Source organism: Aplidium turbinatum, chromosome 3, assembly GCF_918807975.1.
Source record: "Aplidium turbinatum chromosome 3, kaAplTurb1.1, whole genome shotgun sequence".
In the NCBI taxonomy this organism is placed as follows: Eukaryota; Metazoa; Chordata; class Ascidiacea; order Aplousobranchia; family Polyclinidae; genus Aplidium; species Aplidium turbinatum.
The window spans coordinates 10,964,146-10,979,459 of record NC_137474.1 but is presented as its reverse complement, the minus strand read 5'-3'; the positions used below and the strand labels follow the sequence as shown (position 1 = coordinate 10,979,459).

Below are 15,314 nucleotides of genomic sequence, written 5' to 3'. Positions count from 1 at the left end.
TCGGCCCTGGTTCGACTCTCGAGGTGTGCGCATTAGCAACGAGTTTTAAAGACTATTCTCCATTCACCGGTCCCTGGTGGATGGAATAATTTACTGACAACAACGCTTCGACAAGCCGAAACTTCACTGTCAATCTCGGTAACCGGGCCTCCGCCAGTGGTTCAAAGCCTCTACAAATCTACATGTATGCGAAACTGCAAGGAATAATTTTTTCAGATGCTTTCTCTGTCCGGAGAGACAGATTTGAAAGCATATAAATATCAAATTATTGCAGGAGTTAAAGCAAAACAGCGTACTTACTGTACCACTGGTTTGCATGCATCGCTTTGTCTCTTTATACAGAATTTTCCAAGACATTTTAATTTTTAACAATATACACTATACAGTATATTCATTCAGAATCGATTTTAATAAACAAGTCGGTGTGCTTCCCTAAGAGCAAGTTCTCTGTTTAAATCGGTACAGAAAACATTGATCAGCATAGAACATGTTTAATTCATTACGATCGACCTCAAGGTGAACCTTCAAACCTGGGTTGTTTTGCTGGACTTCTTTGGCATCGGAACATCGCCGAAAAAGGACTTCCAACTTGACCCAGTCACCGAACAAATGTTCTCCTGGGACCAAAGACTCGACGTGATGTCCTTCTACGAGAACCAACCTAAAGCGTTCATCAATTCCGAGATTGACTTCACTGTTCGTTCGTTCAACTTGACATTCAACAAGCAGGAGTACGAGCTGCTCAAAGCCAATGTGGCCGGCGTACAATCCCACATTCAGATTCGAGGTATAGCTTCTAAGCAGGCGTTGTTCCTTTTTTATTTTGTTTCTGGTTAACAAGAAATGAACGTGACGGAGTTTTCTTTAAAAGCAGAGTTCTTCAAATTGTCAGGTTATTTAAGATTGTAAGATGTTATATTGAAGCCGTTGGTCATTAAGTTTTTGCGAAGATCACTTCTTATTAGTTTTCTATTTGAAAATCTGCCTTTGAAACACGTCTTTTAATTCTCGGAGTGGTATCGAACACTGGACTATTGATTTCCGAACCCAAAAGGTTGCCAGTGTGACATGCTTCCCAACTGCCTGCTCTAAAACCAAAACCTTCAAATGGATAGAGACCCTACCCTTTAAAACCGAATAGCACAGAAAGGTTATAATATCGACGACCGTTGTTGCATTATAAAGCTTTATTTCTCTGTTGCAACAAAGGTAGTTCTCTATCAGTGTAAAATCTAAAACCTCTGTTTTTCATAGATGGCATGCTAAGCGTGTCTGGTCAGCTTGGCGACCTCTCTGTGTCCGACCTCAGCCCCAACGGTTCCTTTTACCGCGAGCGGTTTATATTCACCGGAGACAAAGCTTTAGATTTTGAGCTGAAGAAATTCGACGAGTACGACCACTTTTTGAAGCGGGACTTCGACATCAGCCTCCGACTCCGCATGTCCTCAATAAGATACATCCACACGCAAAGGTTCCAAAATGAGACCGTCGCCTTCTGCCAGCACTTTCAACAACTGCAAGAGGTCAGAATTCGCTTTCATATATGTACTTTTATTGTTTACTCATTCTTATCGCATTAAAAACTTCAAAAACTTTTCTTTCAACGTTTAAGTATGATTTGTTTTTTTATTGAAGTTGTTGTTGTTTTTTCTCATAATGCTTGCGTCTGGCGACGACAAATCTAAAAAGAGCATCTGCTGCTCGTGTCAAGTTGAAAAAAATGTTGCTACTTAATTTATATATGGTTGGAACAATTTCTAGTTTTGTCGTCATTATACTTCTTCCTCCTATTGAGGGTTGGGTGCAATGCGCCATTGTTCTCGATTATGGACTCTTCGTACTGCACTTTCATAACTTAATTTTGTCCATTTAGAGATGCTTGTTGTCCAAATCATTCTTGGTCTGCCTGGGTTTCTTTTACCATTTATCTTCCCTTATATTAATGATCTTTGTGAGGAGTTTTTCCTTACTGTGTGTCAAATATTTCAAATATCTTTTCTGTTTTGTACCAGTTAGTAATTAGTAACCCGTAGCTTGCATGAGTTTCAATCACAAGTCGTCAGCAAAGGGTCACTACTAGACGAGGTACCTGGCTGATGTAATGATCACCAAACTGATGTGATGGTTACAGACAAAGTCACCAACTGTAAATACAGTTTGACGGATTCTACTGTACACACTTAAAATACTCAACATTGATGACTGAATCTACGTCCTAGGTTAAAAGCCTACACAAGGAAGGTTACGGTTACACTGTTAAAAATGTCTGAAGAGCGTTCTCATTCCGATGACACATTTTCTTCAATCCATGACGGCTTAGGGGTGAACTAGAATTAAGGTCCAATTTTCATTTCTCTACCCCTTACTTCAGGTCTTAGGCCGCATGAGAGCAGCATCAGTTGGCCAGAACGTCCGTTCCACGTCATGCCGACAAGCCAGGGTTCTCATGGACATCGAAGCCGATGCCCCGATCATTCTGATACCGGAAAGCAGCCATTCGGATCGATTGCTGGTCGCTAATTTAGGTGAACTCATTGACAATGAAATGAACAACATGTAAAGTCAATTTCCAGCGGATTTTAGCTAATTTTATTCTTTAATTTTTTTGATTGAAAACGTTTCATTGCTTTTTATTAAAAATAAGAGTTCTGACGACTATTTGCATCGTTTTTCTGAAAGTGATCTTTTTCGATAAAAGAGGAATAATTCCAATCATATTTTATCGTAAGTATTTCGAGCAAGTGGTGCCCAAAGTAGATTTTACTTGATCGTTTTCACGGCTATAAACCAACAACATTTCTGTACAACCTGTTCATACAACATGTGTTCATCACAAACAGGTCACATCACTGTGTGCAACAAATTCATCAACGACGGTGAGCCTGGCACGCTGTCGCATCAAAACTCCCTTCAATCTACATCCGCCACTCCTGGTGTAACCGTGTCCAATCAGTTACTCGTTGACACGGGAACGGTAATTTAGCTAAATCTTTTCATTACCTTAGTTATGGTTTTGGGTTTTTTATTTTGATTAAACAATAATAGCTTTCTACAACGAATTCTGTTCAAATTTTGTAAATACCATGTCATCTGAATGTGTGTTTGTTGAAATGGCAGTAGCGAAAACGATTAAATTTTGATGACGCACTCGCAGACGAAACCGCACCGCTCCATTCTGGATGTCATCCACGTTGATTTGATTGACATGGATTTGTTTACTGCGAAATTCAAACAGGAATCCGAAACTTCCATTCCACCAAGGTAAGCTCTCTGCCATTGCTTTTTCACCCCGGTGTAAGAATAATCATTGTCTTACAAGGTTTTCAGACAAACCTAATTTTAATTAAGTCACCTGTTTTATGTTCAAAAACTTACTCGTGGGGTCGTAGTATCAATTAATATATTGCTTTTCTCATTTTTTTATTGAACCTGCATTTTTAGTGATTTGTCGGACCCTTTTCGTCTTGTGTTTCCATCATACACCGTGACATGTGATGAGAAACCCTTGCTGAAAGAGAAAGTTAAACTCGAACTTCAGGTACGGCTTGCGGATGAATATACCTCCAAGATTTGGTAAGATCCGGTTCGTTTTGTTTACGGCGGAAGTGGAAAATTTTTTTTTAATCCATTCAAGTTTCTGCTTATTGGTTTCGTCGGTTTGTAGATGGAGCGAAATTTGGAAAAAGAAATCACGCACCAGGGTGTTCCGGACACCGCGCTGAGCGCCCGATTGTCGTCGGTTTACTGCGCCATCGATCACAAGCAGTATTGGCTGATTCGGGGGGTGCTTGATCACAATGCTGGCGAAGCAATTCCGGACTTTCCCCAGCCCACTGCTTTTCTTCAGCCATCCAGGCTTCAGGTAAATGACCACAGTGATTTTTAACTATGCTTCATTGCAATTTTTAGTTCCTACTTCAAACATCTGACGTTAATTTGACGTCAAATTAATCTTTGGTTTATGAATGCTGTTTCAGACTGTCCTAACCGGTTCGGTCTATACTGGTCTCAGCATGGATTTTTACCTCACCAATGTTAGTTTTGAGTTGCTCCTAGCTCATGCTACAGATGGGGAACCAAGCAAGTCATTGGGCCGGTAAGGGGCTGGTGAAGTTCTGGTTATCAATGTCATTGGGGAGGGTGATCTGATTACTAAACTTAGCTTGCCTGCCTGGTTTCGTAAACAGTTCTATAATTGCAGACAGTTTAATTAATGTAAAAACGACTAATTTTTGTTTGAAGTTAAAAGATTAATATAAACAGAACTTGGCTTTTTACTTTAGGGTTTTAGTTTTATTGCACGAGAGCTCAGAAAAGAGCGCTTGTGCAGTTAAACAAATACATAGAAATATTCAAGGTTTTTGTATAATGTGATATGTAATAAGTAGCCTATACATTAGTGTCATTCTATTTGAATACTAGTAAGCATTGAAAAAGTAGCATATTTTTATTTATAGCTCAATTCTGTCATCATTATTTTCGAATTCAGGTGACATGCCATCCCTATCAATTGTGTGAAAAAGCAGAGTTGCCAAGCGACGTTTAATTAAATCTTTAATCTATTCGCAGATTGGACTTTGTCAAATCGAAATTGAGCTACCGAGCTTTCTCTGACAACATAAAGACGACCAATCTGTCGTGCGAGGCGTTTCGCGCCCACGACACTCGCTTCGACGACAAGTCCGCAGAAGTAACCAGTGTCTTCACAACTGTGCTCGGTCCCATGGCGTCAAGAACTCAACCATTGTCCTCCAGATTATCAAACGCATCCGACCTGCAATTTGAAATCTATCAGAGGTGGAGGGCCAGCTTTGTAAATGTAAAGCTTTCACTTTAAAAGTTTGGAAATCATGGCTTAAAAAGTTTTTTTTTTACTTTACGCAAGTGATACGCATGGTCTTGTGTTGCATATGACAAACCTGAACATCAGTTTTGCTATTTACCTTTTCTCTCGTACCACCAAGTGGTTTAAATTTGTGGACTGTGACCTGTCTTTACAAAAACGTTAAGATTACGAAAGCAGGCAATGGTTATCTTTTGTGTCTCTATTTTTTTCTCTTGTAGCTGTATCGGTTATTAATAATTGCTTTTGATTGAATCAAACAATGGCTGATGATGGTTACCCCTCGTCTTCCTCGTATTTCCATAGGAAATACGAAAACTTTTTGAAAGTAAGATTTAAATAAAACTTCCGTTTGCCTATTTCTGCCATGTGTCAAAATCAATAGATCTCTTTCAAAAAGTCAGTCGCAAACACATATGCTTGTAGTAATATCTACCTTTTGCACAGGTCTGGTCCGGGATTCATGGAATTCACAGCTTTGCTGAACAACATGCGTGTCTACCTCATATTGGATTGGCTGCAAGGCATGAACGATTATATTTTGAAAAATCCTAATCAAGACCGATGCGACTCGCTCCGAGCCAACACAGCGCAATTGATGGCCATGCATGGCCAAGTTGACTCAGGAAACCAACGCGCTCTGGACAGTGTAAGTCGGACTTTGTTCCATTCCGAACGCATAGTTTATGTGTCTATGTTGTTCTCTACTGTTACTTGTCACAATCCTATGCAAAGCAACGAAATGCTGTGAAACTGATTCGTTTGAAATTGGAACGTGGCTGTCACTTAACGACGAAGACAGGCACAAAGATTACCTTCCTTGTTTTCCGTCCTCAAAAATTCAAATCTCCAGCCACCAGGCATAAGTTGGAATATTACCAAAACAAGATTAGAAATATTGCACTTAAAGCTTCATGACTTCTCCAGCAAACAGTTTTTTTGTTTACTTTGTTCACAAATCATTTTTCTTCTGTCACAGTCCGGACAACTTGAGCCTGAAGTTCGTTCCAATGAGATGAAGATGAGCTTCACCGACACCGAGTTTGTTCTGATGGAGGACACGTCGAGACTTGACTCCGACGCTGTCATCCTTCGATCCACCGCTGTTCTCCACTACTTCCCGGATGGAGGGATTCTGCATCATAGTTCCTCTAATTTCTCTCCTGGAAGACCAACCCTGAGTTGCAGCTTGCAAAGTTTAGAGGTTATATTTTTTTTTATTTTCATTTTATTTCTCATATTATTTATTTGCATCAGACAAGTAGGTTAAAAAATACACAAAAGCAAAAGACGTAGGCTACAGTTGTACACAAACAGCAGCGGCGCAAAAGTAGCCAGGAGACAATTCAGCACAATCACAAGTAGATACAATGCGGATACGTTATATGCGGAAGGCTTTATGATTGAAAGCCTAACTGTAGAAAGGCTATAGCGTGGAAGCTATACTGATAAGGTCAGTGGCACGCAATATTCTCACTACATTATTGCATGAACCTCTTTGTTCTGACAGCGAGGTAAAACTATCACATTTTGAACCTGGTTTTTAATTTGATGCAACTTTATTACCGGATCATTGGCTGTCATCTGTTTGAATTTCAGGAGTATAAAACAAAAGAGTAAAGGCTTAAAACTTTTAACTCTTGAAATCTTACTTAAATTTTGAATTAACATACCAATCATTAAAAGTTTGTCAAAGTAAAATTAACATCAAAAATTGTTGTTTCAATCTTCTCTTGCAGTCAGTGATAGAAAATATGATGTCACAGAAAAACATTGACCCGTATAAATTTGTGCTGGTAACTTTATTTCACTTCGCTTAAGTAAATAGGAATTCTTTTTTCTAGGTTTTTTCATGCCAGTTGGACAAAGAAAATGAAACTGCTCTTTCCATAATCGACCCGATAACCATCAACTTCGATGTCCGCCCTATCAAACAAACCGATCTGAGCCAAGAGGAAATAACAGCCAACCCTGCCATACTAGACAAGCAAGTGCAACTTTTCTTATTTACTTTGTGATTGTTTTTATTGTTGGTTATGCAATGACGGAACCGGATATTCTGTCGTGTCGCAGTAAGCAGCTAGTATGTGGGCAAGAGAAAACATTCGGGCCTCTTTTCGCCATACGTTTAATTTATTCAATTATGTTGAGATACAATGAGATTTTCCAAAATCCGTGCGTGACACTGCATTGCATAATTTTACACAAGTTATTGAAATTTATTTTCTTGACCATGTTTGCATTCCTTCAACTTTTGTGTGTCTCTTCTTTTATTATATAATTCAATAAACGAACCTCTCTTCCAACAGAACCTTGTTGGACATTCATGTCTCTGAGCTCAACATCCGCGTCTCTTATAATGACGTCATGCTCTTTCTGAAGATATTTAAATCCTTGACTTCCAAGAAAGGTGAATTGGTTTTCTGTTTTGCGTTAGATGTAATCGAATGTTTGTTCAACGTAATTAAACACTTCCAACTAGCAACAGTAACTCAGGTGTGACCGAGTTCGGAAACGACGAAGCAGTTTTTTCGTCAAACCCTGATATCCAATGATGACAAGAAAAGCTGCATATTTAAGTACCAAGTTCAAACTGCAAGTACAAAACTCAGGATCAGGACACAGAAACGCTTCGAAAACTGAACATGATTTATCTTGATAACAAATGAATTTCAATATTCTTTGTTCGAAGTTAGTCCTTGAAAACGAAAATAATTTACGTTCAGAAAACATTTACTAAACCACGAGTTCTTTATTTTTGACACTAAAATCGCTGTCTCGAGCATTTTTTTACCAATTAAATTTTTCTACAAAACTATTTAAAGGCGCTACTTCAAATAACCTTCCTGGTCCCGATGTTCCTTCGTCAAGCAAGCAAGTTGTGTTCCAACCAACCCAGTCATCGGTAGAACCACTTGTCCTACTTGGCTACTCGAGGAGTGACGTCGTTCATGCTCTTACTGTTTGCCATGGCAGTGTGGAGCTTGCCGGCTCGTGGCTTGTAGAGCACGCCATCTTGGAGGAGTCGTCAGAGGTGTGTTGGCGATTACGTCCGAAGTTAACTTGAACTGTTGTTGTTAGCGTTTTGTTAGTGAAGTTACTACAAACGTTGGAAATCTAGTGTTTTAAGATCCACCCAGACAGCAAAATCCATCATTTTACGCTGATTCAACGTCTGAAGACGGATTTTGCTGCCTGGGGAAAAACCCTTTACTTAAAATTAAAAACTTCCTAAACTTGTCAGGTTACCACGAAGCTGCAATCCGCTGCTAAGAAAGTACCTTTGGACATAGCAAAGGTTTGCCTGCACGCTGAGGTCCTTAGGGTGTGTTTGATTGATGACTGCGCTGACGATTGCGATGTTCCTTTGACTGAGATGGCTGTCCGAGCGCTGAATATCCGGCAGGACTTGACTGACTTGATGACCGGGTCACCGAAAGACCTTTTTCTTGGACAACCGGGCTCTGCTACTTTCAAATTGAGCGGCGACTATTATAACAGGTAATTTCATGATATTATGAAAATGTTACTATCGAGAACGTTAAATTTCCGTCCAACGAAAACATCTTATCTCATTTTACAAAGTTTCCTCTGTGTATAAATAAGCAATATTTTATAACTTTTCAACTAACCTATGATTGTAGGCTTCCAGACAGCAAAATCCGTTTTTTACATTGATTCAACGTCTGCAGACGTTGAATACTGGGCTAGTCTCTCATTTTTTAATTACCATCATGTATTTTTGTCGCCCGACTCGTGAACGCAATCCTGCCATGACAAGATGCTGATACCAACACGAAGGCGGATTCAAACATGAGCTTATTTTCCGCCCCGTCCACTTAGTTTTCATCTTTATTTGCAAAATTACTCATAAAAAAGTATTTTATATGTATTTGCCAAACCAAAAATACTAAAGTCGAAATTTTTTCTATCATTCTTGTCATGTAACCCCCTAAACCGTATTTGAAAACCTTCTGTGAGTAGAATCAGTAAACAAAAGCAGTCAGGTTTGGTAACGTAAAAAATAAAAATTTAGAGCTTTCGCTGCCGTAAAGTTGGCTTCGTCAGTATTTGTATTCAAATAGAACGATTACTTCCATAGAATGTTATCTCTCTGGGAGCCATTCTTGGAACCATGGCGATGCAACGTATCCTGGCGTCATAAGCTTGGTCGCACCGAGAAAAGTGCTGGCAAGTGGAACGTGCAGCTGGAGGCGTCGGACAGGCAAGTTTGCCATGTAACATTGTTGATAAACGTTGTTTTTTTGTAGTGAAGAAGTTAAAATACGTCTTTGAGCGACAGGAAATTAGAACAGCTAGTTTGTTGTAAATTTTAGATACGACATTGATTTTTCATGTATTGTCGCCATAAATATTCCTTGTGGATTACACAGTGCAATATATATTTGCAAGATAGGAAGAGGAAAAAACTTGTTTTCAGTGATTGGAAGCTAGTGATCGAAAGTAAATTGTTAATTTTAATCGACTTATGAAAAAAAAGTAAAACTTTTTTCACAATATTCTAAACAGATTCGACATCAGCGTGACGTCAACGCTCATTGAGACCTTGAAGAAAACATTTTCAACATGGCGCCAAGATTACACGCAAGCGAACCTTTCCAAGTCCATGCCACCAGCTAGCAGCAAGCGACAACCGTTCGTGCCTTATCTGCTACGGAACCTAACTGGCTCTGTCCTGCACTTCGCCACACAAACTGCGGCTTTACACGAAGCAGGTATTTCTTGAGATAATGATGCTTCTCTTTGTAACACTGCGATCTTTGTTCAGTTTTCTTCTAAATGGTATTTATCCTGCGGTCTACGAACCCCTTGGGGTCCGTGGAAACTGTTAAATGGATCCGTGAATGCATTGAATTTAAGAAAAAGTAGATATTAAAAGAATAATTTTAGAAGTATTTTACTGACGCTTGCTATGGGAAGTTTAGGGGCTCGCGGACTTGATAATTCTTTGAAAATTGTCCATGAAGGCAATGAGATTGAGAACCACTGCTCTAACAAATATTTGTTACCTGTGGTTACGGCGTTTTGTAGACGTTAATACGACGTTATTTCGACACTTAATTTATAGGTCACACAACCACCCAGACAAACCCCTCCAACTGGGTGGAAGTATACCCCGGCGAGGAGTGCTCTTTCAACTTTGCCACTATGCATGAGAAACAGAGACACAAACGGTCAGAATCCCTCAAATTGCACCAGGTAAGTCACTTATTCCGGCGTTGGACAAACGTTAAATAACGTCACATAACAGAAAAAATATTCACCTTTTTCAACAGATCAGCGTGCAAGTTGGTGAATGGAAGACCTTGGAGCCAGTGGCCGTCAGTAAGGTTGGCGTTTACTTCAGGCACGCCTTCAAACAAATCAGTAAAAGCTCCACCGTCTATGAGTAAGTTGTTGCTTTTTTCTTCCCACCTGGCAAAACCCGTCCTTTTCACATCAAATCAATGTGAAAAAGACCAATTTTTGCTGACTGGTAACAATGGCGTTGTGGTAACTTTCAATTTAACAATTTTGTGGTTGAAACTCTCCAGGCCCCTTGTTCCCGTGCGAGTGGTGTTCAGCGTCACTTTGGAAGGAAGCGCCCAGAAAGTTGTTACAGTGCGCTCTGCCTTGACCGTGCGGAGTCGTGTGAAGATCCCCGTCCAGATACAGCTTCAGCAACCCGGCATGGGAGGAAACTTTAACTTGCCAATGTGAGTCCGACAAAAACACTTCTTTAATTGCTGATCGAAGTGAACGTTCTTAAAGTGAAAATTGCTCTATGAACGTGCGAGCATGACAATGATTGAAGAAAAGATTTGATCAAAGGAAGTGTGCAATGTTGGTAATTTTTAATGCTTTTTGGTGAATACTTCCCAACTTTACTTTTTCGAACGCATTATTACATTTTTTTTACGTTAGACATAAATGTCTTTTCCTTATTTTTTGTTTTGACTTTTCAGATTAGAACCGGGAAACACTCTTTACATTCCCTTGTCTCTCACCTCATCCACCATGAAGGTCCGTCCCTGCATTGCTTCCCATAACATTGCGACTGCATACGACTACAGCAGCTATCCAATCAAATGGCAACACGTCACCAGAGAAAGTCATGAAAAGTCGGAGCTGGTATGGATAGTCATTTATTTATTTTTTCTTTGTATGCTTTCTTTCTAGGCTCAATCAAAATGAACTTTTTGTTACTTTGTTCTTACGTAATATATCGGTATGTGATATATACAGCGACTTTATTGTACAGGAGCCTTACCGACGTGCAAACATCAGTCTCCTGATATAAGTTTGATTTCATACTTTAAATGTACTTTTTATCTTGCAAAACCAGTCATGAAAAATCAAATTAATAAAGTGGGATTATTGAATCTTTGACAAAAGCGGTTTTATTTTGAAAAATTACAAATTTTTTCCTTTTATCCGTGTTGCCAGATGCTTTTTAGATTTCTAGCACAAGTGCCAAAATCTAGTTTGATATTTATCAAAAAAGTAGCCCAAAATATACACGAAGACTATATTTATAAACTTCCACCCAGACTAGTTACTTATACTGTCGATTCAGCTTCCAGTTAAGTTTGAAGCTTGCATGTTGACAACGGCTTCGTTTATGAATCTCCATAATAGTGTTTAACGTTCATGTCTTCAACATATCAGTCATTATGAAGCAGGCGATCATACGAATGTAATTGTACATTTGTACAATGCACACAAAAACCATGTAAACCAGTTCATAGGATTTAATCACCAGTTCTTCGGTTGTTACAAAGCATACAGTAGCCTGGAATAGCATATCTTCAGTTAAAGTTATAAATACCTCGTCAGGTACCTGCTGACAATGACGAACAACAGTAGAGGTACCTTATTGAGTTGTATTCATTTTAGTTTTACAAGTTTCGCAATTAGTTGCATCACTGTTTCCTTCCTCAATAAATATGTGCTGTTTCCACTTCACTTTGCAGGTTGAATGCAATCCCACGGTATCAGACCAGCAAAAATTTTAGTGAGTAGCTCGCAGTGTATGTCTTGCATATACTTTATCTTTATTGTTACCTGGTCAAGTTAATAGAATGCAAAAAACACGGTTTTAACTTATCCATGTTCATTGTTCAATTCATACTTTGTTTATGGAAGATTTGTTGTTGATATGAAAGCAATGAACATAAAAAGTTATACGACCTAGAAGCAATGTAGTAATAGCGTTTCTTTTTAGCTTTGCTGTTTGTGTGCAACGGCAGCCATACCCATCATATGAGGAAGTGTGTGAGATGCTCTCTCAACATGGTGAGCTGGAAGATCAGCGGATATCTGACTGGCAAGGTTGTCTTCCTCAACTTCCAGGACACCTCATAACAATCCTTCCTCCTGTTGTCATCTCTAATCTTCTTCCTTGTGATTTGCATTACTACGTCAAGGTTTGTCTCTCACTGTCGTTTTATCAGCACTGTCATTTTATCGTTGAAGCGACGTTGAAAAGTCGAATTTTCAACAAAAGATAATTCCAAGTTATTTCTGTGATTCAAACTGAAGCTGAATCTTGAAATGAGCTCAAACGTTTCCGATGAATCATTCACACGCGGTTTGACGTTAATTTGCAGAATAAAAACGTTGAAGGAACATTGAAACCTGGTTTGGACGCAACTCCCCACGCCGTGTTTTTGTCTCCGAGCAACCAAGCATCGCTCATAGTCGGATGCTTGATCGACGGCTTTCAAAGCTGCCGTGAATTGATAATTCCATCCATTGTCAAAAACTTCATGGTAAGAATATATTACGTAGAATATATTTTCTTGAATTTTTACTTAAATAGAGTCAGTTTCTTCTCTGTTCATTATCATGCCTTGAAGAAAGTCTCGTTGGCTATATAAATTTGTAACACAGAGGACAATGTAACGCAAAGGCAATGTGTTTTTCGTCTTTTTAAAGTAATGTTTCATCAGATGCGAATGCGGATCAAAGATTGGAAGAACGAGACATTGGTCTTAAATGTTCGGGTTTTGTGGCGTCTTGGTTGCTCAGTGAAGATCTCTATAATGGCTGGTTACTGGATCATCAATAAAACAGGTACATACATTTTTCTCGCCAACACAACAACTGCGTGACAGTAATAATCTTCGGATGGTTGTGCTAGACTGAACTGGCAAATAAATGGCTCTTTGCTTTTATAGAAAGTTGAAAAAGCTCTCACGTGTGTTTGTCCATGACAACCTTAAGATGCGGATGTGGCATTTTACAAATTGTCGGCATCTTAAGGGAGTCATAGACAAACACACTTGAGAGATTCTTTTAATTTCCACAAGAGCAAACAGCCAATTTGTGTATGTAACATTTATGAAAATTTTATGCAGTTGCTAGCAGTCTGACTGCAACATATATATATAACCATGCTTTCTCATTTTACTTTACCCCGTCATGTCATACCCCTCACATCCCGTTTAGGAGGCAACACAAAATAAAACCTGTTTTGAGACAAACAGTCAGACCCTTCTCAGCAGACTATAAAATCTGACAAACCAGGCCGTATCTTCAGCTGTCCATGGCTTATGTAACGAATGCACACAATCTAGAGATTTTTAACTCACTTGAAAACAGCGTTATTTTGATCCTAAAAACTTCAAATTAACTGGTCCACCTTCCCCAGGTCTTCCCATAGTAGTGAAGCAAGAAGGAGCGCAGGCAGTGGCTGCTGGTCAGTACGAGGCTCATGAGCAGGCTAGGAGTTTGCAGCCTCTCCTTTTCTCTTACGCCAACCGTGAAGGGACCTTCTTGTGCACGATGAGGTTGGGGAAGCAGGCAAGGATGGAAGACTACGCCGTGGCTGTTGGTGGCAACCTCCAAGGGATTCCATCTTTCTGTGAGAGGTTCTCGGTAGATGGTGGCTCCTGCACTAGAAACCTTAAACTCGTAAGTTACTCTCGTTACATATTTGCCTTTTTCTTTTAAGTCTGTTTTCGGCAATTTTTAGTCATATCGTGGTTGAAGATAGACCACGTGGACCAGGAATGTAAGGAAGTCCATCTTCATCCATGTCGTGCATTGTCAACTCTTCGGCTTAATAGTAGTTTGCCCTGCAGATGTATGCAGCTTTAGCTAACGCATTTCAAACACTACTGGTAGGAACTAAAAGATAAAAGTGCTTTTGAAGGCATTGAGAAATTCTTTAGAGGGTCAATAATGACGTATAAAACGGTCAAACTAATTCCAACACAAACTTACTCTACACGGTGTACAACTGTACAATGTACATGTATGAGACGCTATTGTTATAATGCAGTGGATTGTGTTCGCGTTTTCTAAGTAAGTAGTGAGAAACCGGTTTGCTTTTTAATTTCATACTTGTTTTTGCCGTAGCAAAACAAACACCCCATGCATTGATTGGCTGCTTAGTGCCAACAACTGTCTCGTTCATACAAAACATATAGCTCAGAGTTGTGCGTTTGTCTTCTGCTTTGAGGTAGTAAGGAGGTATCCCAAGTAAGAAGGTATCCCAAGTAAGGAGGTATCCCAAACTGACAAAGCAAGCTCAAGCGAAGAATTTCTCTCGCCATCGAATCTTACGATTTATTTTTGTGGTTAGATCACCAAAGATGGGACGCCCAATCGAGAATTCTGCATCGGAATCAGTGTGCGCAGGGGTTGGGGACGATACCTGCACACCCACATCGTCACCATCGCCCCTAGGTTCCTGCTCATCAACCAGACTAAGTCGCTTCGTCTTAGCTTTGCACAACGCCACACGATATCCTATACCTCCGACTCCGCCGGGACTTCTTGTCATTTGTCCGTTATGCCAGGTGATAGCCTGTCGCTCAAATTCACAGTCTTGGCTTATTTTTTGGTTGGTCTAACATTGTTATAAGTTATCCTTTGCGTTAAACTATGTGAAAGAGCACTGTTGATAGGTTTTGCAGAACTGGTGATATGTTAATTTTTTCGATCTTGAGGTCTTCCTTTTTCCTGTTCAACGATTAACGTTTGATTACTATTTTCTTTCAACTTTAAGTCGAATGAGATAAAGATATATTTTACTAGTTTCTTTTGAAATTGTTAATACAGTTCCAGTACCTACTGGGACTGCACATTAATCGATTAACAATTTTTGCTATTCTAGTCGCCATATTTCATCAACACTTACATAGATTTAGCATAAACTTCTGTTGGAATGAAGTGAAAAAATCTCTAGTTTAAATAATTGTTTTCATCTTGCTCTTTTTCATAACATGTTTGACATTGTTCAGGTTCAAGTGTAGTCTTCCACTGGCCTAGAGTCGATCTTGACACGCTCCTGTGCGTTCGGCTTGCTGACGAACCATCCTGTCATTGGTCAGGAGGCTTCTTCATCGATCGAACGGACGCATTTCACGTCGCTCTTCGACTGGCTTCAAATACGTCGTCTCTTACAGGTGATGCAGCTGGATTACGCATATGTTGGCAGTGGTTTTTGCGTCGCTCTTACGTG

General features: G+C 39.6%; 1 protein-coding gene across 1 annotated transcript in view; it reads left to right on the top strand.

Moving 5' to 3' along the window:
• The window catches only part of LOC145766542 (intermembrane lipid transfer protein VPS13D-like), a 52,861-nt gene that overhangs the window by 24,704 nt on the left and 12,843 nt on the right, over nt 1–15,314 (top strand). The window contains exons 33-60 of the mRNA XM_082578265.1: nt 517–787; nt 1,255–1,523; nt 2,372–2,525; nt 2,841–2,974; nt 3,155–3,261; nt 3,442–3,538; nt 3,665–3,862; nt 3,978–4,096; nt 4,570–4,797; nt 5,291–5,492; nt 5,823–6,047; nt 6,688–6,830; nt 7,153–7,253; nt 7,669–7,877; nt 8,100–8,344; nt 8,946–9,068; nt 9,374–9,579; nt 9,933–10,063; nt 10,141–10,253; nt 10,399–10,560; nt 10,810–10,975; nt 11,818–11,858; nt 12,069–12,270; nt 12,454–12,615; nt 12,796–12,919; nt 13,497–13,759; nt 14,433–14,649; nt 15,094–15,258. Of these exons, the coding sequence (XP_082434391.1) occupies nt 517–787; nt 1,255–1,523; nt 2,372–2,525; nt 2,841–2,974; nt 3,155–3,261; nt 3,442–3,538; nt 3,665–3,862; nt 3,978–4,096; nt 4,570–4,797; nt 5,291–5,492; nt 5,823–6,047; nt 6,688–6,830; nt 7,153–7,253; nt 7,669–7,877; nt 8,100–8,344; nt 8,946–9,068; nt 9,374–9,579; nt 9,933–10,063; nt 10,141–10,253; nt 10,399–10,560; nt 10,810–10,975; nt 11,818–11,858; nt 12,069–12,270; nt 12,454–12,615; nt 12,796–12,919; nt 13,497–13,759; nt 14,433–14,649; nt 15,094–15,258 (4,777 nt within the window). The remainder of the gene's footprint in view (nt 1–516; nt 788–1,254; nt 1,524–2,371; nt 2,526–2,840; nt 2,975–3,154; nt 3,262–3,441; nt 3,539–3,664; nt 3,863–3,977; nt 4,097–4,569; nt 4,798–5,290; nt 5,493–5,822; nt 6,048–6,687; nt 6,831–7,152; nt 7,254–7,668; nt 7,878–8,099; nt 8,345–8,945; nt 9,069–9,373; nt 9,580–9,932; nt 10,064–10,140; nt 10,254–10,398; nt 10,561–10,809; nt 10,976–11,817; nt 11,859–12,068; nt 12,271–12,453; nt 12,616–12,795; nt 12,920–13,496; nt 13,760–14,432; nt 14,650–15,093; nt 15,259–15,314) is intronic.